Source organism: Lasiodiplodia theobromae (assembly GCF_012971845.1).
Source record: "Lasiodiplodia theobromae strain AM2As chromosome Unknown scaffold_56, whole genome shotgun sequence".
NCBI classification, from domain to species: domain Eukaryota; kingdom Fungi; phylum Ascomycota; class Dothideomycetes; order Botryosphaeriales; family Botryosphaeriaceae; genus Lasiodiplodia; species Lasiodiplodia theobromae.
The window spans coordinates 170,368-195,348 of NW_023336537.1; the positions used below are offsets into that span (position 1 = coordinate 170,368).

Consider the following 24,981-nt stretch of genomic DNA (forward strand, 5'->3'; position numbering starts at 1 on the left):
TTTTTTCCCGCAAAAGCCCCAAGAGAGAACCCTGGGTCGGGGGCCTGCTGGGCTAAACCCCATCTCGTTTCTCCTCCGCGGCGTGCGGTGGCGGATCTGCCCAGGGAAGATAGCCCGTCGATAGCTGTCCGCCCGCCGAGCTTGTACCCCTCTTTGGAGCTGGGGCCGCATGCCGGCTCGCTGCGGCGGCTCTCAAAAATAGCGTGCATTCGTGCATGTGGCCCGGGCGGGGTGACGAGCAACCAATCGACCGTTTACCACCAATCGCTGCTGCCTGCACCCCTCCACCGTGGCACTCGGGCTTGCTTTCCCAGCCTCCGGAGCAAGCCCGCTGCAGGCCTCTAAGAATAGATGTGGAGCTATTAGCTGCCTTTTCCTCCCAAGAAGAAACATATAAGGTACTCCCCCTCACCGTCCTGGGAAGGCAGCAGCACCGGCCTGAATAATTTGCCCTCTTTTCGTTTCTCTTACCTCCAGTCCAAAGTCCGCGGGTCAGACTTTGGTTTTCAATCATTAATCTAATAGTGTTCCGCTTGATCCTCACAGTCCCTTACGGATCCCTCCCGCCGTGCATTAGCGGCATTGCGCGTTGCATTGTTTTATCGGCTTCTTATAAACACCGTCCCAGTACTTCCCGATGTCGTCTGCCACGTCGGCATCCGTCCAGAAATCCTCGACCAACATGGTGGGCACCAACATGGCCGCGAGCGCGAAGCAGTCTTCGACAAAGATGCACAGGAGATCTCGCACCGGTAAGTCGCTCGCAATGTCGCGTCGCCGCGTCCTGCGCTGACCGCGTTATAGGCTGTTTCACATGCCGGCTGCGGAGGAAGAAGTGCGATGAGGGCAAGCCGAGCTGCAAGGCCTGCAGGCACCTCGGCCTCCAGTGCGAGTACAAAAGGCCCATGTGGTGGAGCAACAACGAGCACCGTCGCGCCCACAAGGAGAAGATCAAGAATATCATCAAGCGCACCAAGCTCAACGAGAAGTCGTCGCAGGCCATCTCGCTGAACCCCAACACCCCGCCGAGCCTCTGCCACTCCCTGCCAACCTCTGATGCCTATTCCGACGGCCACTCCAAGACCCGCGCAGCCTCCATCGACTCGCAATTTTCCGGTGACTTCAATCATGTCTCGCCGCCCCACATTTACTCTGTCGGGATGCCGCAGCCCATGTACGACTCGTACGCTCAATTTCAGCCCTTCCCCCCGTACGAGGTGGACATCAAGACCGAGCGCCAGATGTTCGTCAATGACATTCCGACGCGGAGAGACTCCACCATCTCCACCTTCAGCACCTTCCAGCCGCCCGCACTCAATGGCCTGCCGGCCTGCCCGGAAAACTGGATCCAGCAGGATTTCTTCGAGCACAAGGAGGAATTCACCGAGGAGCCTCTCGACTTCAATTTTTTCGATTTCCCGCACGGACCGTTCACTCCCTCGCACCAGGCTACCATCCAGGTCGAGGAGGGCGACCAGCACCTGCTCAACCATTTTATTGACAACGTGCTTCGCCTGATCTTCCCGATCCTGGAGGTCAACCAGCACGGTTCTGCGCGGTCGGATGTGGTTCTTCCTGCACTCGAGTCCAACAAGTGCTACCTGCACTGCTGCCTCAGCATTGCGGCCCAGCATTTGAAGAACTCGGAGCACCTCGAGGGCGAGCAGATTGACAACGACATTGTGCGCCACCGCTACCAGACCATTTCGGAGTTGTGCGAGGCTCTGGGCAGGGACACCGACCACATGCAAATCCTTGAGGCGGCACTCGCCATGATTTTCTTCCAGTGCGCTGTGGGCCGTCCCGACGACACGCTTCCCGACATTCCGTGGCACTCGCACTTCCAGGCCGCCCAGAGCCTGATCGAGAAGCTCGAGCTTCCTCAGCACCTGCTCGCTCTCAACGGCAACCCCCACGCGCAGCCGCCCTTCAACATGACTCTTGCCTCCTGGATTGACATCCTGGGCGCGACCATGCTTGGCAGGTCCCCGCTCTTCGCGCACTGCTACCGCGAAAAGATGTTGGCTAGCTCACCGACCGGACTCGCCGAGCTCATGGGCTGCGACGATCGGATCATGTATTTGATTTCCGAGATTGCATGCCTCGAAGCGGTGAAGATGGAGAACATGGATGATGTCACGCTGTGCGCACACATCAAGCTGCTCGGCGACCAGATCAACCTGACCGAGCAGTCGTCGGGTCCTCTCGACAACTGCTACTCGTCGACGGGGGCCATCCGTCCGAAGCAGCTGAAGTCGAACATGACGACGGTCTTCCGCATCGCGGCCCGCATTTACCTGTGCAGCCTAGTGCCCGACTTTGATCGGCAGTCCCCTACGAGCGTTAGCCTGGTGGACCAGCTGACCGAGGCGATGAGCTTCATTCCCGCGGGACCCGAGGGCTTCGACCGCTCGCTGGTCTGGCCGCTCCTCGTTGCGGGGTCTTACTCGCTCGAGGGATCGGCATTCCGGTCCATGTTCGCAGAGCGCGCAGCTGTTATGGGAGAAACGGCCGAGGTCGGCTCTTTTGGCCGCATTAGGGAGCTCCTGAAGGACGTCTGGGCCGTCAATGACGACAACCTGTCGAGGGGGGACAAGCGGAGCGTCCACTGGCGGGACGTGATGCACCAGAAGGGCTGGGACTTCTTGTTGATCTAGAAGCCTTCCCTCCGGTGCATCCTGGTCCGTTTGCTGCCCCTCAGCAATCACCCCGGAAGTACATACACGACGAGACGGCCGATATACCCAATGATACCCGCAACCGGACGCTGCAGGATCAACGACATACATATACACACACTCACACGCATTCTCTTCTTCTGCACATATTTTTCCAACCATCGCTTTATACCCACTTTTTAATCTTGTCTCGCATCATTTAGACAGCAAGCATGTGCATCATCTGGCTTACGGCGTTCAGGAGAACAGAGCATTGCCGGATGACTTGATGAGTTCGGATGCATGTTCAGAGCATTTTCCGCGCTTAGCTTCGTGCGCTAGGCATCTGGGGGATTCGGGCGTCAATTTCTCAAGCTGGTGCTGATAAAGGGGGGGATGGGGGGGCTGGGATATTGATTACGATGCGTGTAACATAGAGAGAGAGAGCAATTAGGAATGATAGTTTCAAGTGAGGTCTTCTCCGAATGAAGGGGACTTCGCTGATCGCTATTAAGAACCGGGGCCGGCGAGCGAAACGTGACTGGCGGGGGCCAATAGGCAATTAGGGGTTCGCTTTTTCGGCCGGGAATTTGGAAAAGGTGGCTGCGCGGCGGTGATTGGGCCGGCTTTTTGCTGGAGGCAGCCGGAGGCAGCCCTTGGACCCATCGGCCCGGCTTGCGGGCTCTCCTTGCGCCTCTCGACGCTGCCTGCCCACGGCGCTGCTCCAGGGCGCGCGGCGCATTGGCGGCGCGGCCGGCGGCGGAGATATAAAATTGCCCAATCTCGACTATGTTACAGCGTCGCTGGTGCTCGGCGCGGCTGACTACGCATGAGCGGCACGGGCCAAGCATAAGACGGAGCATTGCCAAAAATAGAAATCCACCAAGAAATCAGACGGGGACTGTTGCTTCGGCGAGAGAGATGGCACGGCTTGTTCGCGCCTAGTAACCTCCAGAGACCGAGTCGCCCTTCTTTGCAGCGCCCCTTGGGATTGGGAATACCACCAGCCACAACCTCTCCGTCCACGCCGCCGGACCAAACCGAGCACCACTCCGCATCGCTCCGCCCGCGCTGCGTCTCCGGCTTCGCAATGGCGCAAGCGTCGCCCACCCCGCCGCCCTTCAACCCCGTCGACACGTCGGCCGCCGATGGCAGCTTCAAGGACGAGGTCGAGTCGCCGAGCCTGTCCAACTCCAACGCGCTGGTGCGCTTCGAGTTCGAGGCCGGCCACGGCCAGGAGGGCACCAAGATCCTGATGGTCGAGTGGGAGGATGACGACGCGACGCGCAGCAACCGCGGCGACTGGCACATCTCGTGGGAAGGTAAGAGCACCGTGCTGCCCGCCGACGACCAGACGAGCAGCGACATCAACCGCCTGTACTTCCTCCTACCGCCCGGCGTGCCCGTCCCGCCCACCGTCACCCTCACCCACCGCCCGGCCGACGCCTCCAAGCCCGCCGTCACCTGGCGCACCAACTCACTGCCCGCCATCTTCCCCCCAGAGCTGGGCGCCACCGCGCGGCAGGCGGGCAAGAAGGGCGTGCTGCACACCATCTGGGCAAAGCGCCGGCTGCAGGCGCTGCAGAAGGAGATCGATGCCGAAGCGCGCACCAACGTCGAGGGCATCGCCTTCGTCATGGCCATGCAAGAGAAAGAGTGGATCGAGCAGAACTTCGGCGTGTCGTCGCGGCCCAGCATCAGCCTGCCCAAGAACGACAACCCGGTCAGCCCGAGCAGCCCGCGGTCCCCCGGAGGTGGCCGCCTGATGGATAAGCTGAAGGGACTGAAGATCGGGACGAGCGAGAAGGAGCTGGCAGCGCGCGAGGGCAGCGCCAGAAACGAGGGCCCGGCGCCCGCTGGCCCGCTGTCGCCCGAGTCGTCGGACGTGGCCGTGTCGTCGTTCGCTGCGTTCAAGGAGAATCCCGCCGTGCTGGCCGCTCAGCCAGCGCAAAATCAGCCGGCGCACGATGCGCCGCGGAGGGTGGCGGCCGCAGTGCCGCCACCAGAGATCCTTGCGCAGCAGCAGCAGGCGGCGGGCATGGGCTCGCTGAACGCATTTGCTGGGGGGTTCGTGGTGCCAGCAGGCCCGCCGGCGGAGGACGACGACCACGAAGACGACTTGTTCGCGCTGCCCATCAGCCCGCGCAGCCCGGACATGTCCAAGAGTCCGTTCTCGTTCGCGGCGAGCGATACAGTGAAGTACGCGAAAGACCAGAAGGCCTCGTGACGAAGAGGAATGAGAGCAATGCGATCATCGGAGGGCGGGCGTTTGGAGCGCACTGGCGGATAGCTACATATACCATTCTCCGGACTGTGTCGATGTCCACGTAGGCTTCAAATGGATACCTTTTTTCGTTTTTTTCCCGGCGGACTGAGCTGCACAGCATCAACGTGAGGCAGTTCGGAAGATTGCGCGGCGGGCAAGGGAGCTGCGGCTTGGGCCCCCGCGAGTCCGTGCGGCTCTGCTGCAACTTCGAGCTTTGCCGCCATCTTCGAGTCGCCCCGGCCAACGCCCCGACATCACCCTGCTGTTCTTCCAACCTCGCAACCTCAGCAACCGCGTCCTCGCCCTTGCACCCTCCCCATCGCGCGCCACCCTCCGACGCTCTGCGCACAGCCGGACGCCATGGCGGACCTGAACTTCCTTGACGGCGAGGAGTACGCCGAGCTCAAGAAGTTGAACCTTGAAGTCGTAGGTCCCCTCTCCCCCCGGCCTCCGCATCGCGCTGGAAAGTGTCGGTGAGCTGAATTTAGTGCTGGTGCCTGCAGCTCGACAACTTTGACGACTTCGAGACGTGGGAGAAGCTCGTCCGCTCCGCCGAGGGCCTCGAGGGAGGCTTGAACCGCAACTCGAGCCCCAACGCCATCGCCGCGACCCGCGCCATCTACGACCGCTTCCTCGCTCGCTTCCCGCTGTTCTTTGGATACTGGAAGAAGTACGCTGACCTGGAATTCTCGATCGCCGGCACCGAGGCCGCCGAGATGGTCTACGAGCGCGGCGTTGCCAGCATTGCCAGCTCCGTCGACCTATGGGCCAACTACTGCGGCTTCAAGGTCGAGACCAATCACGACTCCGACGTGATTCGAGAGTAAGTATCAGCGGCTGGCCTTTCCTTCCCCGTACTCAACATTCAGCTCCCACGGCCGTCTCGCCGGCCTTGTGCCGACTGCCGACCTCCGGTCATCCTCCCATTCCTCCTCGGCCTGGGCGTAGCTTGGAGCTTGGTGAGACCTCAGTGCCAACCTCGACGACTGTTGCGACCTCTCACGCTGTGTCTTCAGACGCTTTCCTTGTCTTGTCTTTGGAAACTGCCGCGAGTGGCAGCTGAGCAGAAGCATTCCCTCCACCGATCTCGCATGAATTTGGATCACCCTAACCGTGCTCTCGAAAATTCACACTGAACTTGTTTGCTGCCCTACCCGCTCCGTCTTTCCCCGCGTACATTCGGCGCGGAGCAAGCTGACCCTCGTTCCCAGACTCTTCGAGCGCGGCGCCGCATGCGTCGGCCTAGACTTCCTCGCTCATCCCTTCTGGGACAAATACTTGGAGTTTGAAGAACGCCTTGAATCCATCGACAGGATTTTCGCCATCCTCCAGCGCATCATCGCCATCCCAATGCATCAGTATGCTCGTTATTTTGAGCGCTTCCGCCAGCTTGCTCAGACTCGCCCCGTCACCGAGCTCGTTCCTGCCGACATGCTCACCCAGTTCCGCAGCGAGCTCATGATGGATCCAGCCTCAAGCGCCAAGACCGAGATTGAAGTCGAACGTGACCTGCGCGCCCGGATCGACGCCTATCATCTGGAGATCTTCCACAAGACCCAGACGGAAACGACTCGGCGCTGGACCTATGAGCAGGAGATCAAGCGCCCATACTTCCACGTCACTGAACTTGATGAGGCTCAGTTGCTCAACTGGGACAAGTACTTGGATTTTGAAGAGGTTGAGGGCGGCTTTGAGCGAACCCAGTTCTTGTACGAAAGGTGCCTTGTCACGTGTGCGTATGAGGACAGGTTTTGGCTACGCTACGCCCGTTGGATGAACAAGCAGGAAGGTCACCAGGAGGAGTCGCGCAACATCTACATGCGTGCCAGTTGTTTGTATGTCCCCATCGCCCGTCCGACCGTCCGGCTTCATTACGCCCTCTTCGAGGAAATGACTGGCCGCGTCGACATTGCGCACGCGATACACGAGGCAATCTTGTTCAATCTCCCCGGTCATGTTGAGACGGTTGTATCCTGGGCAAACCTTGCCAAGCGACAGGATGGTGTCGATGCTGCCATCAAGGTCTACCGGGAGCAGGTCGAATCACCTGAGGCCAGCAACAGTGCCAAGGGCGCACTTGTCGCCAAATGGGCCGGGCTGCTCTGGAAGTCCAAGGGTGATGCGGCAGGCGCTCGCCAGCTCTTCCAGAGCAATTCCCAGGCTTACCTCGGTGTCCGTGAGTTCTGGGAGGATTATCTCAAGTTCGAAATGGCGCAACCGACTACCGACGCGACGCAGCCGGAGCAGACCGAGACGATCAGGCAGGTCCACAACATGATTGCTCAGAAGAGCAAGCTGTCACAAGAAGAGATCAGGCAGCTCACATACGACTTCATGATTTATCTTATGGAGAATGGCGACGAGCACATGGCCAAGGAGTTCTTCCGCCTAGACCAAGTTGCTGAGGGAGCCGGCCCATCGCTTCTAGGGGGTTCCTCCCACGCTGCAGCGAGTCAGAAGGAGGACGCTGTTCCTGAGCTCATGGGCGTCTTCGGCAAGCAACAACAGCTGACGTTGAACAGCTTGGTGAGACTCAATCACAACTCCTATATCGTTAGCCACTGAGAATTCTAACAATACGCAGGCCCTCCGATAGACCGTGTTTTTTTTTTTCAGTCTGATACCGGCCTTCACAGTCTTCGCGACCTTTTCTCACTCGAAGTTGTTCCAAGCGTGTTTCCCCTTTTCTAGTCCCCAATCGAGCACAGCGCCGACTCGCAAACTTGCACGAGTTCTGCAAATAAGCCATGCGCTTTGATAACATCGAACCACTCCAGCAACCCACAACCATGGACGACGGCGTTCTTCGAAAATGGCTTTTGTGAATGGCTTCTTGCATCCTTCTTGTTTTCATCGCTCTTTTGGCTTGTCGATTTCTCTTCCTTTCTTCGAACCGGAGTAAAAGAGAAAATGCATGAAGAGACCTGCGTCTTTTCAATTTGGGTGGGTTCGATGGTTGGTTGCCCTTTTGTCTTATTTCCAACTTCCCCACATCCTCTTCCTTTATCGGACAGCGGAGTCGGCTTTGGCGTAGACGTCCTTGTGGAGGGCCTAAAGGCTTTATTTGACTGCTTCATGAAGGTTTTGCCTTGCATTCGTGCATGAAATCCATGGCAGATGAACATTCGAAGACAACGCAAAATGGAGCGAGTGGCTTTTTTTTTTAAACAAAAAAGAAAAGTATCTTGCTCTCTTAAGTAGGATAGGAAATGTACCAACTGTGAAAAGTTAGACTAGGTAAAAGAGATGACAGCATCAAGCAGTGAAAAAAAAAGTGTTAGCGTCGTTTAATCTTGGAAAGCCGGTGGTGCACTTAGGTTTAAAGCAACAATATAATAGATCTGATGATGTTGGTATCGTTTTATTATATTCGACTCCATATTAGTTATGGTTACTGAGCTCCATTGGCCATATGTCTTCCGGGCGAAAGAGCTTAGAGATCCTTTCAGCCTAAAACCCCCAATTCACTTAATTTCTCTTCGTCCCCCCCCCCCCCCCCCCCCCCCCCCCCCCCCCCCCCCCCCACCAGAGTTTGTCTACTATCCAGTCTCCTTACATATTTCTAGCCGCAGAAGGTTTTTAGTATTACAGTCAGGTGTGTTGTCCGTCCAGTATTGACGTAGCAGCATGCATGCACTGTTTGCTTCCATGTGGCGAGGCTGGCTCCTAACTTCACAGCTAGTATTAAACACACATATAGGCCCAGAAAGGGTAAGGGAGGCTAGAGAACGCCAACGTATTCATCAAGCAGACAGACCACCACCCCTAGTGCTGCAAGCTGGGATAGTAGGAAGGTGGGAGGTGGTAATGGACGACGCCACGTGTCTGGAAGAGAGTCTCGATAGACAGTCCTCTCTCGCACCCGATAGCTAGCATGAAGAATAGCAAGCCCCAGGCGTAGCTATGCCTCAGCTCTTTCTTATAAATATAATATAGGTGGGTAGCTGAAACTATCGTACAGATGTAAATGTGGAATTAATAATTATACATTCACGTCCGGACGATAGCTTCAGCTACCCATGACATGAGCAAAAAACAAATCCACGCTAGCCATCGGCTGCGAGAGGGGACTGTATATACTCGCGCTTAAGTCGTGCGAAGTGTGTGAATGTAGAACCATAAACACTATTCAGCACCTGTAGCATCTCCGTCGTGGAAGAAACTGAGAATAAAGAATTCTTCAAGGCCTATATAGATGTTCAAGTGATAGTAGACTACTAACATCTATACCATACCCCAGACCATCGCCTTGCAACGGCTTAAATTGTGGCAGTTTCCTCAGCTTTGATCTCAACCCCCTCTGCAGGACCCATGTCCTCCTCACCAGAACCGGGAGTCTCGACTTTCATGTCATTCTCCGCCACGGCATGTGTCCCCTCCGCCTCATCCTCTGTAACTGCACCACTAGCCACCTTGCTAGCATGTCCACTCTCCAGCCTCTCCTTTTCTTCTTCCATGGCCTCCGCCGCCTCCCAATCATCAACCGCCTCTTCAACCGCCTTCTTCTTGTTCTTCTCTCTGCTCTCCTTACTCTTGTTGCTTAGGCTTAATACGGTAAAGCTGTTTGAACCGGCTCTTGTAGTCTGCTGCGGACGCATCCTTGCTGGCGCTGCCGCTTTGGCTGCAACCTGACTCCACCCACCATTGGCGGCGCTGTCCATCTCGCGACGGAGGATGTTCAGGCTGGCGTCCAGCCGACAGAGCTGGATACTTCCAAGGGCGTGTGAGCGGATCTCGCGGGCGAGGCCTGCCTTGATGTGCTTGAGAGTGGCCTCCAGGTCGCGTTCCGAGAGGGCGGCACTGGCTTTCAGGACGACCTCGTCACTGGGAAGGAAAGAGATGTCGAACTGGACCGCTGGTGCGGAGTCAGTGACAGGGCGGATGGCGGCGCGCAGTTCTTCGATGGTAAGAGCGAATCGAGAGTTCGTTAGCAGGAAGCCGTTGTACGGATCGCCGACGACATTGCTAGCCTTGAGCTTCTTTGTTGCATCGGTAGCAGCAGCCGGGGCCGTGGCAGTGGCTGCGCGTTGGTTGTAGCGGATGCGGACGCACTCGCCTACAGTCTTCGTCGGTGCCGAGACGAATCTTGGGGTCTTGTAGATCACTACATGGCGGTGAGGGTCAGGGTCCATGCTCTCCGAGTCCAGACCAAAGTCTTCAGCCAAAGCATGGATGAATGCACGCTGCTGGGCAGGCATGGGCTTGAACCGAAGCCTTTTCTCCTCGGGGCTAGTAGCAAAAACGCGGAACTCCCTTTCCTGTGTTTGAGCCCATTGGACGTTTTGTTGATATAGAGAGAGCGTCTCTGCCGAGTAAGGGATATGGTCATCTTTGTGGGCTTCGGGATCCACATTGAGAGCCAAGGCAAGCTTGCGGTTACGCTCAAGCCTCGCACATTCGTCATCGCATTTCAGCGACTTCTTCAGGCTCCCTTCACTGTCTTTGGTGGCCAAGCATTTCGCTTCTTGTTTGTTGTGCTGACATGGGCAAGTGATCATGATCTTGTACTGGCAGGGCTTGCTCTCGTCACACGCGTAAGGTGAATGGCACTGATTCGAGCAAGGATGACCACAGCACACCTTTTCCTTTCCGCAAGCCTGCTTGCAAGATGCCCCGACGTCCTCACATTCTCCAGGTTTGTGGCAGGTCTTGCGGCAGCGGTGGGCACCACACTTGAGTTTTTTGCCACAGATTTCCCCGCACCGCGGCTCCGCCAGCCAACAGGGCTGGTTCTTGAGCTGGTTCTTCTCGCATAAGCATGGCTTGACGACAAGAAAGGGGCACTTTGGGCAATCTTCGTCATCCTGGTGGCAGTTGTGCGCGACTTGCGGATGTCCGCAAGCCTTCGGGCGCTCGCATTGGAAGCGACACGGGGGTGGCTTGGTGCCGCACGGCAGAGGAGGCTGTAGAACGGTTCTGCCACAACTGCAGCTGATTTCATCGAAGATGGCTTCACGACAGCTGCCGCAGGGTCCTTTATGACATAGTTCCTGACAATGATGGTTGCCGCACTTTAAGAGACGACCACAAGGACGCGTGCAGATGTGTTCGGCTTCGAAGTTGTCCTCCCGGACCTGAGGGGCGGCATCGAGCGGTCGAGGCTTTCTGCGGTTGGCAGCGCGTTGCGCAGCCTTGGACTCCCCGGGGCAGCATCGCTCGCCGCATTCATGACGTCCACAATTGAGGGTGACGCGGCATGTTCTCATGCACTGGGGCTTCTCCTCCACCCCTTGGTGGCAAACAGTCTTGAGCGAGGTTCTTCCACAGCGGCATGAGATGGGGACCGTCATCGTGCAGGGCAGACAGTCACCGGAATGGCAGACTTGACGACAAGGGTGACGGCATGCCAGTGTCTTAAGGCAGGGCTTATCGCAGCTGGGTATGCGGTCATCGCAGTCGGTCCGTGCCTCTGCGGTGATGTCTGTGAGAGGGGTCTTCCCACAGCCGCAGTGCGTAATTAGGTCTGGAGAGCGGGGGCAGTGGGTCGGCTTCGCTTCCTGCGGATGGCATGTCTGTTCACACTGATGTTTTCCGCAATCGAAGTATCGGTAACAAATGTTAGCGCACTCGAAAAGTCCGGTCCACGAGTCAACAGCCTCTTCTCCCGTCTCGCTCTTGTGGGTGCGTTGGCTGTCCTTCTCGTCGTTCTTGTCGCAACACAAAATCATCTTCTCGACCTGACCACAGTAGCACCGAGCCTCTACGCGGACTTCGCAAGCACCGCAAAGCCCCTCGTGACACGCTCGCTCGCAGAAGTGCTCACCGCAGGGCATGAGCTCGCCACAAACCTGCCTGCAGCTCCAACCGCTGTCATAGTCAGTGTCGAGACATTTCCTGGTCTTCGATTCTTTGCCGCAAAAACAGAGCTGGGCTGGTCCCATTTGAGTGCATGGTGGACAGGGTCCAGCATGGCATAACTCAGGGCATGGATGCGGGCATTTCTTCGGCAACACACGATCTCTCGAGCACGTGTTGCCGCAAGAGAAAGGCGGCAACCCAGGAAGGGGCTTGGGATCGACTTCCTTCTCGCACCAGCATGTGAAAGTTTTCGGTAGATCATCTTGGGGTAAGTTGCAGCCCGGGCACCTCCACTGGCGAGGAGGTGGAAGATCGCCGGATTGCGCTTGTTGGCGGGCTGCTGCAGAGCCCTCGTTCGAAGCCCACTTCTTGATACAGCCAAGATGAAAGACAGTCCAGCATGTCCGGCAAGACCAGCTCTTTGAGTTCCTCTGGACTTCGTTTGTGCAAATGGCACATTCGTAGAGACCATTGTCGATGTCTTCGTGGACGCGGGTAGCAATGTCCGGAGCGGTGGATCGTGAGGCGCGGCGTTTGCGAGGCTGCTGCAGGCCCTTCGGGGGCTTGGGAGTGGCCGTCTGGCTTGGGGTGAATTCCAGAGCGTCTGCCTGTAGCTGAGGAGAATGCGTCGAAGGGACGTCTTCCGACGATGTCAGTTGACCACCAAACTGCCTTCCCTGAAATGTCCTGACGATTTGCCTCCCGGCAGTTGCCCTGGCTGCGCCGCCACCGCCGCGGCCGCCTCTACGACCACGTCTGGACTGACTGGCATCGTTGCTGTTGCTCGCCGCTGGAGCCGGCGATGTATCTGTCGAAGATGGCTGGGGGCTTGGTGCTCCCGAGGCTGGTCTCAAAGCCGGGGTTGCGTCCCTCGCCCGTCCACCCCGGCCGCCCCTTCCACGGCCGCCTCTGCCCCGAGAGGCGGATGGCCCAGGTGTTTGGTCGTTGTTCGGTTGCTCGGCATTTGCCTGGGCGCCGCCTCGCTGGGGCCTCTTTCGGTTGCGATGGCCCCTGGGCGCGCCGTTCGACGATGGGGCTTGAGGCGTGGGTGCGACCTCAGCAGACATAGCGGGCGAGGCGGAGGGAAGCTGCTTTTGAAGCGGGTTGCGGAGGGATCCAGGTGGGAGATGTAGAGCAACGGCTGAAAATTATCCGCGCGTGTCGAGCGTGGAAGGAGGAACGCGCGGGCGCGGGCTTCAAAAAAACAGCCCACTAGAACAATGTGAAGAAGGAGAGAGTGCGGTTGCGGTTTGGAACGGCACGCACTTTCTTATCATGGCGGTCTCAGCTCCAAAAAGTCGCAGCAGCTGCGGCGCAACCTATGACGCACGGCCCGCTGAGTCACTCTCAATCACCGGCAGGCGCTGTGGCGAAGCCAGTAGCTGCGCCGCCACCGGCTGCCCGGGCACCAAGGCCCATGCCGCTGCCGTCTAGACGTATATGCCTCAGTTTTACGACCTGGACGTCGCGCTAGCAATGGTGGCCTGCGAGCACGCGTCGGGGAAGCCCGTCTTATCGCCGCGATCCGGGAAAAACAACGGGCCGGGCAGCCAGCGCAACCGCAGGTGGACCGCTGCGGTCATCCCAAGCAACAAGCACCCCAGACTACTTCCATCATGGCTCTCCGAACCGTTGGCGCGATAGCTCTGTCTATCTCCGCCGCCTCCGCCTTCCAAGGCACCTCCCCGCTCTTCGTCGTTTCGTCCTCCCCGTGAGTCGCTTTGCCCGCCTGAGCTTGCGAGCTGCGCAAGCTAGCTAACCCTGCCTCGCAGCGCCATCCCCGACTTCGCCAGCAAGAACATCCTCTCCGCCGCTGCCGCCGCCCAGTCCGTCGAGCAGCTCCTCGCCGGCTGTCCCTCCGAAACCTACGTTGTCGTCAGCCAGCCTGGCGTCTCGTCTACCGACTTCGAGCACAAGTGGTCTGCGCCTTGGCTGCGCTCCAAGTTCCGCAACACCGACGCCTCCATCACCACCGGCTCCATCAACGAGGTTATCGGCGGGACCAACGCCGACGATGTGGCCAACTATGTGCAGAGGCAGTGCAAGGCCGCCCGGATGAACGTCGACGCATCGAGTAGGTCTGCTCGTGCACTATGGAGGAACGTCGGTCTGACAGGCCCATCCAGATGATTACATCTCCCTCGGCGATGCTTCTCCGCGTGTCATCAAGCTCGACTTCGTGGCTCCATCCACCTCTGCTGCCGAGAGGACCGTCGAGCTCACTGAGAACGGTAGCTACAACCGAATGCTCACCAAGAAGCCCGTATCTGACCGACAATAGACTCGTTCCTCGACGCCTTGATGTCAAGCGTTCAAGAAAAGAGCTACACCGTCATCTATACCACCACCCCTCCCGTGGTCAACCAGATTCCGCCCCCCAAACAGCAGCACCCAGTCCAGGGCTACGAGATGGACGACACATTCCCTCTCCACACCGAGATGAAGCGTGCTCTGTCGGACCGCGCGAAGACTGGAGATGATGTGGCTCTCTTTGAGAAGTATCAGTTCCTCTCGCCAGGTAAGCGCCGCCCTGTGCATTTGCGCTGTCGAACCACACTCTGACTGGTTACGAACCACTAGGCATCTTCATGGGTCTTTCTGTTAGCATTGTCCTTTTCCTCATCCTCTACGTCGGCGTTACTGCTGTCGCCGGCCTCGAAGTCTCCTATTTTGCTTTCAGCAAAGAGATGGGCCCTACTGCGCAAAAGAAGCAGCAGTAATCTATACGATTGACATCAGACTATTCAATTGCAGCTCTTCCAGTGATGGGCTCATCTTTGGTCCCTGTACAAAGCAGACTTTAGCAAAGCGTCGATTGTGGGGAGGCAAGGAGGTTGAACGGGGCATAGATGCATGAACTCTGTTCACAGACGACTGGGGTATACATAGGCACGGAGATGAGCCACATGCCCAGAAGATTCTTAGTGTGCGTCTGCCACATGGTCATCAGCCGCAAGTTGGGCAACAATTGGAAAGCTCCCAAGCAGGTTTGCCAAGGCGGACGATACGATCTGGTTGCGGACTGTGGGTCTGCCGTTTTACGCTGGCGTTGTTATCAAAATCAATTTGAGTTTCTGTCGAGAGTCTACACGTGATTGCGCTTGTTTCATTGCTGGATTTCTCATGGTGAACCGAAATCTCGAACAGAGCGCTAGATCAAAGCAACCTTGATCTGCCATACACATTAGCAGTGATTGTCTGGAATACAGTCCCCTCTTGCAGCTGATGTCTAGCGTTGATTTTTGCTTGTGTCATGGGTAGTTAAAGCTATCTCCCGGATGTAAATGTGGAATTAATAGTTATACACTCACGTCCGGATGATAGCTTCAGCTACTCACATACGTTGTTTTTCTAAGAAAGAGCTGGGGTATAGGTACTAGGGCCTTACTATTCTTCACGCTAGCCTTCAGCTGCGATACCCCCCTGTAACAGGAGCAAACCTGAACCAAACTCATATATCACGTTAAAAAAAAAATACTTGAACCTCACCCGCCTATCCCAAACAAAGATCTCCAACCGCGTGGGTTGAAGTTCTCGTTTTTGAAATACATAAAGCAGCTACCTCTTGTTCTAGGGCCCTGCGGGTCTTCGCGCTATCTTTCGGCGGCAACTCAGCTCTGTCGAGTGACATTGCTCTCCGGTCTTTTGGTGTTGGCCTTTCCTACTGAGGCTACATATCTTGATATCGCTGGCCTCGTACCATTTGGACGAGGGTATTGACAGGACCAAACAGGTCAAGTGAGATAATATGCTATTTGTCCTGAAATCTTGGGGTGGGTTCAAAACCAGCTGCCTATACATAGCCGTGCGAGAATGGGCTGCATGAAGGTTCTCGCGGTTCCCTCAGGCACCATAAATCATAAGAGGGCAATGCCCATCACCAGGCAAGTGCATCGATTAGGCGAGAGCCGGCGCAAAGACACGGTCCATTTGGGTCACCACTTATAGTTGCATTTCGCGGAAAGCAGCTACGTAAAAGACACAAGCAGCGATAATCGAACGGCTTATACCAGAAATTAAGAACAAGAACTAATAGAATATACGACAGCGGAGTGGGGAAAAAATGAGATTCCTTCCTCCAAAAAAAAGGAAAAAGAAAAAAAACTAAGGCCAGTCACGCTATCCACCCAAGTATATGGGATGTATGTACGCCGGCCTCGCCCGTGGATCTTCCCCGTCCTAGGAAAGCCAGGTCTCATCTGTGAGTCCGGGGTTTCGCCATGGTGATGGCAAAGACAAATTGATATGGAGAACTGCGTTCCGGGACGAGGAAGTTGAATCCCAATATAACGAGTTGGGCCTGATTCAGTTTGAGGGAAAATTCAAGTAAACAAGACTGCAGCCATCGTGATGGTGATTGGTTCCGGGATCCGTTGTTCCTAAAAGGCAGGTTACTCGCTGCCCTCGGCGAAGCCAACCAGCTCGTTGGCGAAGTTGGACACATCCTCGAGGTCGCGGCGGGCCTTGTGGCAAGGCTGGCCGCGGATACGGCCGCAGAAAGCGGGCATCGCAGCGGCGTCAGCAAGAGCCTCAGCGGCACGCTTGAGCTTGTGGCAGGGCTGGCCGCGGATACGACCGCAAAATGCGGGCTCGGCCTTCGCGATGGCCTCACGCTTCTTGTGGCAAGGCTGGCCGCGGATGCGGCCGCAGAAGGCAGGATCAGCCTCGGCCTCGGCCTCACGCTTCTTGTGACAGGGCTGACCGCGGATGCGGCCACAGAATGCTGCCTCGGCCTCGCGTTTTTTGTGGCAAGGCTGTCCACGGATGCGGCCACAGAAGGCAGGGTCGGCTTCGGCTTCACGCTTCTTGTGGCAGGGCTGACCGCGGATACGGCCACAGAAGGCCGGGTCCGGATCACGCCTGACGACGAAGATGTCTAGCAGTGTTTGAGTCAGCGAGATGTCTTTTAAAGACGGGGGAGATACTTACCATGATCACCTTCAGTGGTGTAGTTGGAGTAGAGGTCGCCGACCTTCTCAAGGAGCAAGTCGTTGGCACGCTTGGCCATGGTGCAGAGGTCGGCAGGGCCGGAGCATGGCTCGGCCTCAGGGGCGGCAAGGGCAATGGCGGCAGCCTCGGCGGCGCGCTTGACCTGGGGGAAATCGACGGTAGCGGTGGCGGCAACGGCGACAGCCGAGGCGAAGAGGATAGCAAAGGACTTCATGTTGGAAAGTCGGTGAAAGATGTACGTGTAGAATGAATGACCTGGTCGGTTGTTGGAAGTTGGTAGGCCTGGCGGGCACAAGATTAAATAGGATCGATCGTACATGCATACCGTGGTGGCGAGCCCCCTTCCATAAACAAGGCTCAATAGGAGATGCCTCCCTCAATAAGGCGCCAATAAGCAAATCTTTTGAAAGGAATGGCATTCCCGCAGAGAGCGCCTTTCTGCAGCACGTGGGAAGAGCCAATGGCTGGACAAGGCCCATCGCCCGTGGCACGGTCACCGCTGTGTAGATGAGATGGAGTTCATCTCATGGTCCCTTTCATGGCAGCAGCGACAAAGGTTCCTTTGGTGGAGGCGAGGTTGGCCGGATGAGGTGCTCAATAAGATTTCCAGAACAGGCTTAGCGCAGGTCGGCTCGACGGTGTTGCGAGGACGAGCGAGTAAGACAACGAAAGGGCAGAGATTGGTGCAGCAGGCAGCAGCCCGTTGCTGCCGGGCCGAGGCGTCCGGCTGCGGGCCGAAGCTCGGCGCCGTGTCGTCACGCCAGCTCCAGCGCTCTTCGCGTCGCGACACGAACTTTCTCACGCTCAATGCCACCCCGAATCCCCCGCGCCGGGGCGCGCCCAGCCCTCGCCGCAAGCTGGACATGTAGGCTTTCTCGCCGCACCATTGCTGCCTCGGCCGCCGCGCCCGCCGACAAACCCTACTATGTCACCACTCCCATCTTCTACGTCAATGCCGGTATTGCTCTCCGCCGACCCCAGCCGCCTGCGCCCCAGCACTGACAAAACAGCCCCCCACGTCGGCCACCTGTCCACCATGGTCCTTGCGGATATCATCAAGCGCTGGCAGCTCCTGCAAGGCAGGACGGCCATGCTGAGCACCGGCACCGACGAGCACGGATTGAAGGTTGGCCCATCGCTCCAGCCCCGGTGTCTGCAGCTGCTCACCTTGCCGTGCCCAGATCCAGCAGGCCTCGGCAAAAGCCGGTAGCGAGCCGCTCCCCTTCTGCGACAAAGGCGCCGACGTCTTCAAGGTACTTGCTGCCCTTCTTCACCAACAGCCAGGGCTGATAGCAAAAGAACCTGGCCGCCAAGGGCCTCATCTCGAATGACCATTTCGTTCGCACCACAGACCAAGCCCACAAAGACGCCGTGCAGTATGCATGGGTACGTAACCGCTGCCGGCATGAGCCCTTGGCACAGTAGCTGATCGAGCCGAAGCACTTGCTGAAAGAGAGGGGCTACATCTACAGCTCCAAGCACGAGGGGTGGTACTCTGTCAGCGATGAGACTTATTACCCTACCTCCGGTGTCCATCTCATCGTCGAGCCTGCCACCGGCCGGAAGATCATGGTATGTTGCACTCGTCGCCCTTGGCCGCGCGCTTGACTGAGTGGGGCCAGGCCTCGATAGAGACGGGCAAGGAAGTCGAGTGGACGACCGAGATCAACTACCACTTCCGTCTCTCCGCCTTCAAGGACCAGCTTCTGCACTTTTACCGCGAGAATCCGGGCTGGATCATCCCGCAGTTCCGCATGGACGACGTCGTCCAGGCTGTTTCCTCCGGCCTTGAGGACCTCTCCGTATCCCGCCCTACATCTCGGCTCACTTGGGGTGTCCCGGTACCTGGAGACGATTCCCAAACCATCTATGTGTGGTTGGATGCGCTGCTCAACTACGCAACCAAAATCGGCTATCCTTGGCCGCCGGGCAAGATGCAATCCAGTGGCTGGCCTGCAGATTGCCATGTCATTGGCAAGGATATCACCCGGTAAGCACGGTCGTCTTCACCACCGGATACAGCGCGCTCACGTTGCCCCAGTTTCCACTGCATTTACTGGCCGGCCTTCCTCATGGCCCTGTCGCTACCTCTTCCCAAGCGGATCCTCACAACCGCCCACTGGACCATGAACAGCCAGAAGATGTCTAAATCCGTGGGTAATGTCGTTAACCCTTTCTTTGCCCTCGATCGGTTTGGGGCCGATGCAATGCGCTATTACCTTGCCCACGACGGAGGCATCAGCCAGGATGCAAACTACAGCAACTACTATGTCGTCGAGCGCTACAAGAAAGGACTGCAAGGCGGCTTGGGTAACTTGGCTAGCAGGATTGTGAAGGGGAAGGGCTGGGATGTCAGGAGAGCGGTGGCGTCTGGCGCCCAGAATATTCCTAGGCGAGCCACGGAACAGCAAGCAAAGGCGCGAGCCCATTTTGACCTCCTAACGCATCTTCCTGGTGCAGTCGAACAGAAATTGCAGGCTCTCGACGTGAGCGGCGGCTTGAAGACGATCATGGAAGCTGTCTATGAGGTGCGTTTTGGTTGGGTGTTCCGTTTCGAGCTCTAATCGCTAACGCCATGTTTCCCAAGACCAACCGCTACCTCCAGGAGGCTGCTCCGTGGAACCACGTACCCAAGGCCCAGCAGGAGATTCATGCTGCCGAGCAGTCTGCTCCCGCTGTCCTGGAAAAGCACCGCCCCAATGTGGACCGGACCATTTTCCTTTGCGCTGAGACGCTGAGAATAGCAGCCATCCTGTTGCAGCCATACATGCCCGGTAAATCAGCGGAGCTGCTGGACATGCTCGGCGTGAACGAAGATAAACGAAGCTTTGAGTTCGCGGAGGTTTGCAAGGACCTCGACTACGGCACCAGCAAAGTCGATCTGAAGAAAACAGTGCTCTTCCCCCGCATTGGTATCGACGAGCTGGACTGAAACTATGTGAGGATTACGGTACGCCAGCTCCGCTCAATTACTTATCCTGTCAGATCGTGTACAGTCTGTAAGGGAACAATGTACGATTAATGTAGACATTGTAAATCACAGTAATCTGGCCCAGTGAAGGAACGGACTGCCTCTTGCTAGCACTGTGAGGCTATGACGGACAGAGTACAGCACTGTTCCGCAACCTTGTAATCACAGCAACACAGGTGGCTCGACAGGGCCAATGGTAAAGCAGCGGGTCCTCGGGCTGTCCATGCGATTCGCTTACACCACTACATTCCCCGGCTTTGCACGAGTCTCCAGTCAGATCCATCCTGTTTTTGAAGTTTCTCGCCTCTATCGACCATGGCACCATGCGCATGAGAGGTGAGCTGAATGCGGACGCATGGACTCATGTTCTGGCCTGGGGGAAGCGAACGCGAACACCGGACCGGTCGAGCAGCTCTGGAGCGGCCCCTCACGAATGAATCCCTGACGCCGCGAGCCGAACCGGCGGGTTGACAAGCAGCCACCCGACGCACCGTGCATGAGCGTAAGCCGCGTCGCTCAGTCACACCTTGCGCCCTACCCCGGGTCCCTGCTCTGCAGGAACGGAGGAGCCAGCTGAAAGCAGCGAATCGATATTGATGCCGGCCCCTCCACTCAATAAATGATCGCTCTCACCGATACGCTCGTCAAACACCGTTGTGATGTCCACGACTGGCGGGTGGAAAATGGGAGTGATGGAGAACGAGCAATGGCGGATAACTTTCCACACCCGCGCTTCGTTCTGGCGGTCGAACAGCCGCCAGACCTGTCATGGTCCCGCTGCTATGCCTCCAGCGAGCAAGTATCTTCGGGATGGCAGAAGATGGGGCTTGCGCGTCAGCCCTTGCACTTCCCGATCCAAACGACGCCAAGGCCGCCAACTTTCCAAGTTCCCGGTTCTATCATGCAATCTGCACCCCCAATTATTTTCCTTTCTTTCCGCTCCAGGTCTGGCAAGAGTATGACGCGAGTCACGTAAAGATACGAAGGTGGCCGGTACGCGCACATACAGAGAGGTATTGCGGCCGAAGGCTAGCGCGAAGAATAGCAGCAGCATCCTTGAATCTAGGGTAGCCATGGCTCGGCTCTTTTTTTTTTTTTTTCAAAAAATAAAAATAAAAGGAAATCAAAATATGGGTGGGTAATTGAAGCTAGTGTCCGGACGTGTATGTAGAATTTTTTTCTCGTCCGGACGATAGCTTCAACTGCGCGTGAGATGAGCGAAAAAACAAATTAACGCTAGCCTTCGGATGTAATACCTCTCCGTAATGGGTGTTGCAAGGATAGTACGTGGGATTGGCTTGCGTCGAGGGCCGAGCGGAGGCTGGTGCGCCGATTCGCGACCCCGCGTTAGCTTGTTGTCTCTCGTGTTCGCCTGATGCCGTGTCGATGCTCCCAGTTCCTGCATGGGGCTTTCCGCACCCCTGCTGAGCCACTGCGTAAGAGTGGTGTCGACTAATTAACTGCCCGCAATTTAGCCCTCTTTACACGAATTAAGGGCAATTCGCTCACTTGAACTTTGCTCCCCGTGAACTCTACATACAAGCGAGAGTGGATGGGAGATATCTGCGCTTCTCTCTTCGTGACACGTCCTTCGCGAGACAAGGAGTGTAGACAGGATAATGTTAAACGTCTGCTTCGAAACGCAGGTCGTTCAATTCGTCCTATAGGCCATGTACCTCGAGACCGCACTGGTAAATGACAGGAGTTTATTTGTTTTCTCTTCCAATTACTTTCTTCCTTTATCCTTCTAAGTCCTTCTATACAGCGAAGCCACCTGAATTCTTCTGCCTCGGCTCGCCAGCAGCCTCAAAAGTCCCGTTGCCCAGAAGCCTCAAAGCTTGAGCAGTGCTCTGCCCAGGGCTAACCCAGGTGACGTTGTGGCCGCGTTCCTTCATGAACTCGACAGTTGAGTTATCGTAGGAGTACTCAAAGCTCACATAATACGGAACGAGCTGGTCGTGAAGCCTGGGCTCAGCAAGCGCCTCGGGCGCAGTCATACCCTCATCCAGCATGTGATGGATGTTCTGGATAGTAGAGGTGATGATGCGAGATCCACCAGCTGCGCCGACGGAGATGTAAAGAGTGCCGTTAGGGTACTCGACAATGACGGGAGCAATCGAGGAGAGGGGGCGCTTTCCGGGACGGACATAATTTGCCGGGCTAGGGATGTAGCCGAAGGCGTTTGATGCACCGGGGATTGAGAAGTCATTCATCTCATCATTCATGATTACACCAGTTTCCGGAACCATGAGCTGAGAACCGAAGAGCAGGTTGATAGTCGTCGTCAGAGAAATAGCCATTCCAGACTTGTCGGCTGTGACGACGTGGGAAGTGCCGGGAGTCTCCAGACTCTCGAACCCGTCAGGATTGTAAGCAGACACATTCTGCGTGTGGAAGTCCGAGATCCTGCTGCGGATCTGCGAGGTGGTGTTCTCGCTCAGCATCTGCTGCATGTACTCGTCCATGCCATCGACGAAATCGGGATCGCCAAGCTCCGTTCTCTTTGAGCTTGGTCAGCTGCATTGTTCATGTAGGACGATCTGCTACTCACCTCGCCATAAGCAAATCTGATTGCCTCGTCCAACCTGTGAGTCGTAAGGTTGATGTTTGCAGGATTTCCGAAATCTTTGTAGCCTTCTACTATTTTGAGGGCGGAGAGAGCGACTATACCACCGGACGGCGCACCACCGGTGGTCAACTTGTACCCTCTATAATTGATGGAAACCGGATCCCGGATCCTAGCAGTGTAGTTTTGAAGGTCGTCCAGCGTCATAGTACCGTTGTTGGCTTGCAGAGCAGCGATAGTGGCATTCGCGATGGCGCCCGTGTAGAAAGCATCCGGGCCTTCGTTGGCGATGACCTCCAGCGTATCAGCATAGCGCTTGCGGGTGATGGTCTCGTTGAGCTTGACGCGGTAGCCGTGTGGAGCAAAGTCGATGGCCCACGTCGGGTTGTTGACGAGAAAGTCGTCCTGCCCTGCAGTCGCCGAGTCCATGTACTTGACGAGATCCTCGGAGACGCGGAATCCGTGCCTCGCAACCTTTACGGCAGGCATGACGAGATCCTTCCACGGAAGCTTGCCGTAGTGATTGTGCAGGTATTCCAGGCCACGCAGCTCGCCAGGGACACCGCTGTGGTGGCGAAATCAACTTCACGCTTTGCATTATAAGCTCGGAGCTGGGGGACTAACCTGGCCAAACCACCGTAGATAGACAAGTCGGTGTCGTTGGTGTACATGCTCTCGAAAGCCGCGGCTGGAGCGGTTTCTCGGAAGTCGATGAACTCATAGGAGCCGTTGGAGCTGCGCACTGTCATGAAGCCGCCGCCGCCAATGCCTGGGAGGCGGTCAGTAAAGGCAAGGACTCCTCTTCCGTGGGCGGGGGTTACCAGAGTGGTACATTCCAATGACTCCGACGCACAGAACAGTGCCTACAAGAGCATCAGCAGCAGTGCCGCCGGCCTTGAGCAGGTCAGTGCCGATGGAGCTGCATTCTGAAGACTCGGAGGCGACTGCGCCCAGGCGAGGCTCGGCCGACTCGTGCTGGTGCTGGGGATAGGCGAGAACGGATTGCGAGGACAGCAGGCTCGTGAAGAGCCCGGCCAGCGAGGGCATCAGGAGCTTCTTGGACGGCATGTTACCAGCTGGCGGGGGAAGGCGAGGGTGAGCCGGGCTTACAGGATGGAGCTAGAGGAGCAGCACGCGGCCCAGCGCGCGCGATAATATATGTCGACTCGGGTTGGGCGACGCGTCGTCGTGCGGAGCTCGGACATGGTGAAAGACGGGGAGCATGGAGAGATGAGCCGGTCTGCGGGCGCTTGTCATGTTGACAGGCTCGTGGACAACTGATAGCGTTATCGCCACGCCAAGATGGGGCAGCCGGCGCCACGTGCTCAGCCTTCCCGCTGTGTTGCAATTACCTACACGCGCTGGATAACGCCTTCCTGTTGCTTCAGAGGCCGACTCAGCCCGCACGCCTATATACGAGCGCTCATCTCTCGGCCGCATGCCGGACCTTATCATTTGCCGAACATGAGTCTTTCATTTATTGTACATACAGAGCGGTATCGCAGCCGAAGGCTAGCGTGAATTTGTTTTTCGCTCATGTCACGGGCAATTGTCCGGACGTGAATGTATAGTTATCAATTCCACATTTACGTCCGGATGATAGCTCCAACCACCCAAATGCGTGTGTGTTTTTCTTTCTTTCTTTCTTTCTTTTTTTTTTTTTAGTCCCTTGTTCCAGGGCCATTCTCCGCGCCGGCCTTCGGCTGCAATGCCCCTCTGGAGGGGGATTGCACCATGACGGTTCGGATGCCGCCATGCCGGCAGTCACCGGCCTCTCCCCGATCTCCTTGCATCTCTCTGCTATCTCCGAGCCGGACATGCTGAATGGGGCGCTAGCAGCGAACGACCAGAGCCGTGGCCAAGGATCTCTTCGCTCCACCTCGGCGTGTCCGTTTCCGTCGAGCGACCCCTTTTGCCGACCAATCAAGCAACGCCCTGAGCAGTCAAGTAAAGTTACACAAAAACCCAAAACCTTCAGACGTTCGAGGTTCCTCCACGCTGCCTCATCTCGCATCTGCACGCATCCGGGGCGAGCACAGCATTCCATGCGTTTCAGACGTTTGACGAAACACCCCGCCGAAGCACGAAAGTAGTCGCAGGAGCGGCCAGCTGCCCGGCAACACCGTATTCTCATGGTCATTCTAGATGCCTGTTTGCCTGCTTGGTTTCCAACGCCGGGTCCCCGAGAAGAACCCCGGGCCCGGCGTTGGTGCTCCAAGACCAATCCGGCAGGACTGCTCTTGGGTAAACAGCAAAAAAGGTGGTGTTGGGCGAGTAGCACGACCAAGATCTGGCCAGATGCGACGTTTGACCACCGACTTAGTACCGCGGGTCCCCGTACCGGCGACGACGACATGGCCGCCTCGTGGTCTCTCATGGCAGCTGCAGGTCATCCGCACACGAACCCAACCACAGCCACACGCCTTGCAGTCTCGCGCGCATGACATAACTGGACCGGGGTGGCGCGACGTTCGACGGTAGACTTAGCGCCTGGTTCTGCTCTCCCTATGCCACACGTCGAGGCAGGGGGAGGCAAGTCGGGAGTAGGGATGGATCCGTTCACCGGTTGTTTTTGATGTGGCTCGGGCTCGACCTTGACCCCACCACTACCAACCACGATTGCCCATGTTACACAGAAAACCCGATCCTTCAGATGTTTGACGGTCGACTTAGTGTGCTGGACTCGAAGCGAATTGCTTTTTGCTTTCGCTCTTGGCGCCGACCCCTGGCCCTGGCCACTCAGTCGACTGTAGACCCAATCTGCTACCTATGT

At 57.0% G+C, this 24,981-nt stretch overlaps 8 protein-coding genes across 8 annotated transcripts; 5 read left to right on the forward strand and 3 right to left on the reverse strand.

Annotated features, from left to right (window-relative positions):
- Nucleotides 1–637: 637 nt before the first annotated feature.
- On the forward strand, nt 638–2,657 carry LTHEOB_12027 (Transcriptional regulatory protein pro-1; the record flags this gene model as incomplete). The annotated part of the gene is made up of 2 exons (XM_035508849.1): nt 638–752; nt 805–2,657. 2 exons carry the CDS (start codon nt 638–640, stop codon nt 2,655–2,657), a joined length of 1,968 nt encoding a protein of 655 aa, XP_035365440.1.
- A 1,090-nt stretch (nt 2,658–3,747) lies between these two features.
- LTHEOB_12028 (uncharacterized protein) lies at nt 3,748–4,884 on the forward strand (the record flags this gene model as incomplete). Its single annotated transcript, XM_035508850.1, has 1 exon — nt 3,748–4,884. The coding sequence occupies one exon, from the start codon at nt 3,748–3,750 to the stop codon at nt 4,882–4,884; it is 1,137 nt and encodes a 378-aa protein (XP_035365441.1).
- A 399-nt stretch (nt 4,885–5,283) lies between these two features.
- Nucleotides 5,284–7,519, forward strand: LTHEOB_12029 (Pre-mRNA-processing factor 39; the record flags this gene model as incomplete). The annotated part of the gene is made up of 4 exons (XM_035508851.1): nt 5,284–5,349; nt 5,427–5,746; nt 6,135–7,449; nt 7,508–7,519. The coding sequence occupies 4 exons, from the start codon at nt 5,284–5,286 to the stop codon at nt 7,517–7,519; spliced, it is 1,713 nt and encodes a 570-aa protein (XP_035365442.1).
- Nucleotides 7,520–9,182: 1,663 nt separating this feature from the next.
- On the reverse strand, nt 9,183–10,421 carry LTHEOB_12030 (Single-stranded nucleic acid binding R3H; the record flags this gene model as incomplete). The annotated part of the gene is made up of 1 exon (XM_035508853.1): nt 9,183–10,421. The coding sequence occupies one exon, from the start codon at nt 10,419–10,421 to the stop codon at nt 9,183–9,185; it is 1,239 nt and encodes a 412-aa protein (XP_035365443.1).
- Nucleotides 10,422–13,337: 2,916 nt separating this feature from the next.
- LTHEOB_12031 (Big1-domain-containing protein) lies at nt 13,338–14,441 on the forward strand (the record flags this gene model as incomplete). Its single annotated transcript, XM_035508854.1, has 5 exons — nt 13,338–13,432; nt 13,494–13,795; nt 13,848–13,952; nt 14,003–14,239; nt 14,302–14,441. 5 exons carry the CDS (start codon nt 13,338–13,340, stop codon nt 14,439–14,441), a joined length of 879 nt encoding a protein of 292 aa, XP_035365444.1.
- Nucleotides 14,442–16,112: 1,671 nt separating this feature from the next.
- On the reverse strand, nt 16,113–16,885 carry LTHEOB_12032 (Pheromone precursor protein 1; the record flags this gene model as incomplete). The annotated part of the gene is made up of 2 exons (XM_035508855.1): nt 16,113–16,597; nt 16,651–16,885. The coding sequence occupies 2 exons, from the start codon at nt 16,883–16,885 to the stop codon at nt 16,113–16,115; spliced, it is 720 nt and encodes a 239-aa protein (XP_035365445.1).
- A 593-nt stretch (nt 16,886–17,478) lies between these two features.
- Nucleotides 17,479–19,603, forward strand: LTHEOB_12033 (Aminoacyl-tRNA synthetase class 1a Anticodon-binding protein; the record flags this gene model as incomplete). Its single annotated transcript, XM_035508856.1, has 8 exons — nt 17,479–17,629; nt 17,682–17,797; nt 17,853–17,924; nt 17,971–18,057; nt 18,112–18,243; nt 18,294–18,661; nt 18,713–19,199; nt 19,259–19,603. The coding sequence occupies 8 exons, from the start codon at nt 17,479–17,481 to the stop codon at nt 19,601–19,603; spliced, it is 1,758 nt and encodes a 585-aa protein (XP_035365446.1).
- A 1,796-nt stretch (nt 19,604–21,399) lies between these two features.
- On the reverse strand, nt 21,400–23,276 carry LTHEOB_12034 (Gamma-glutamyltranspeptidase; the record flags this gene model as incomplete). Its single annotated transcript, XM_035508857.1, has 4 exons — nt 21,400–22,143; nt 22,194–22,773; nt 22,833–22,977; nt 23,030–23,276. 4 exons carry the CDS (start codon nt 23,274–23,276, stop codon nt 21,400–21,402), a joined length of 1,716 nt encoding a protein of 571 aa, XP_035365447.1.
- Between the last annotated feature and the right edge of the window lie 1,705 nt (nt 23,277–24,981).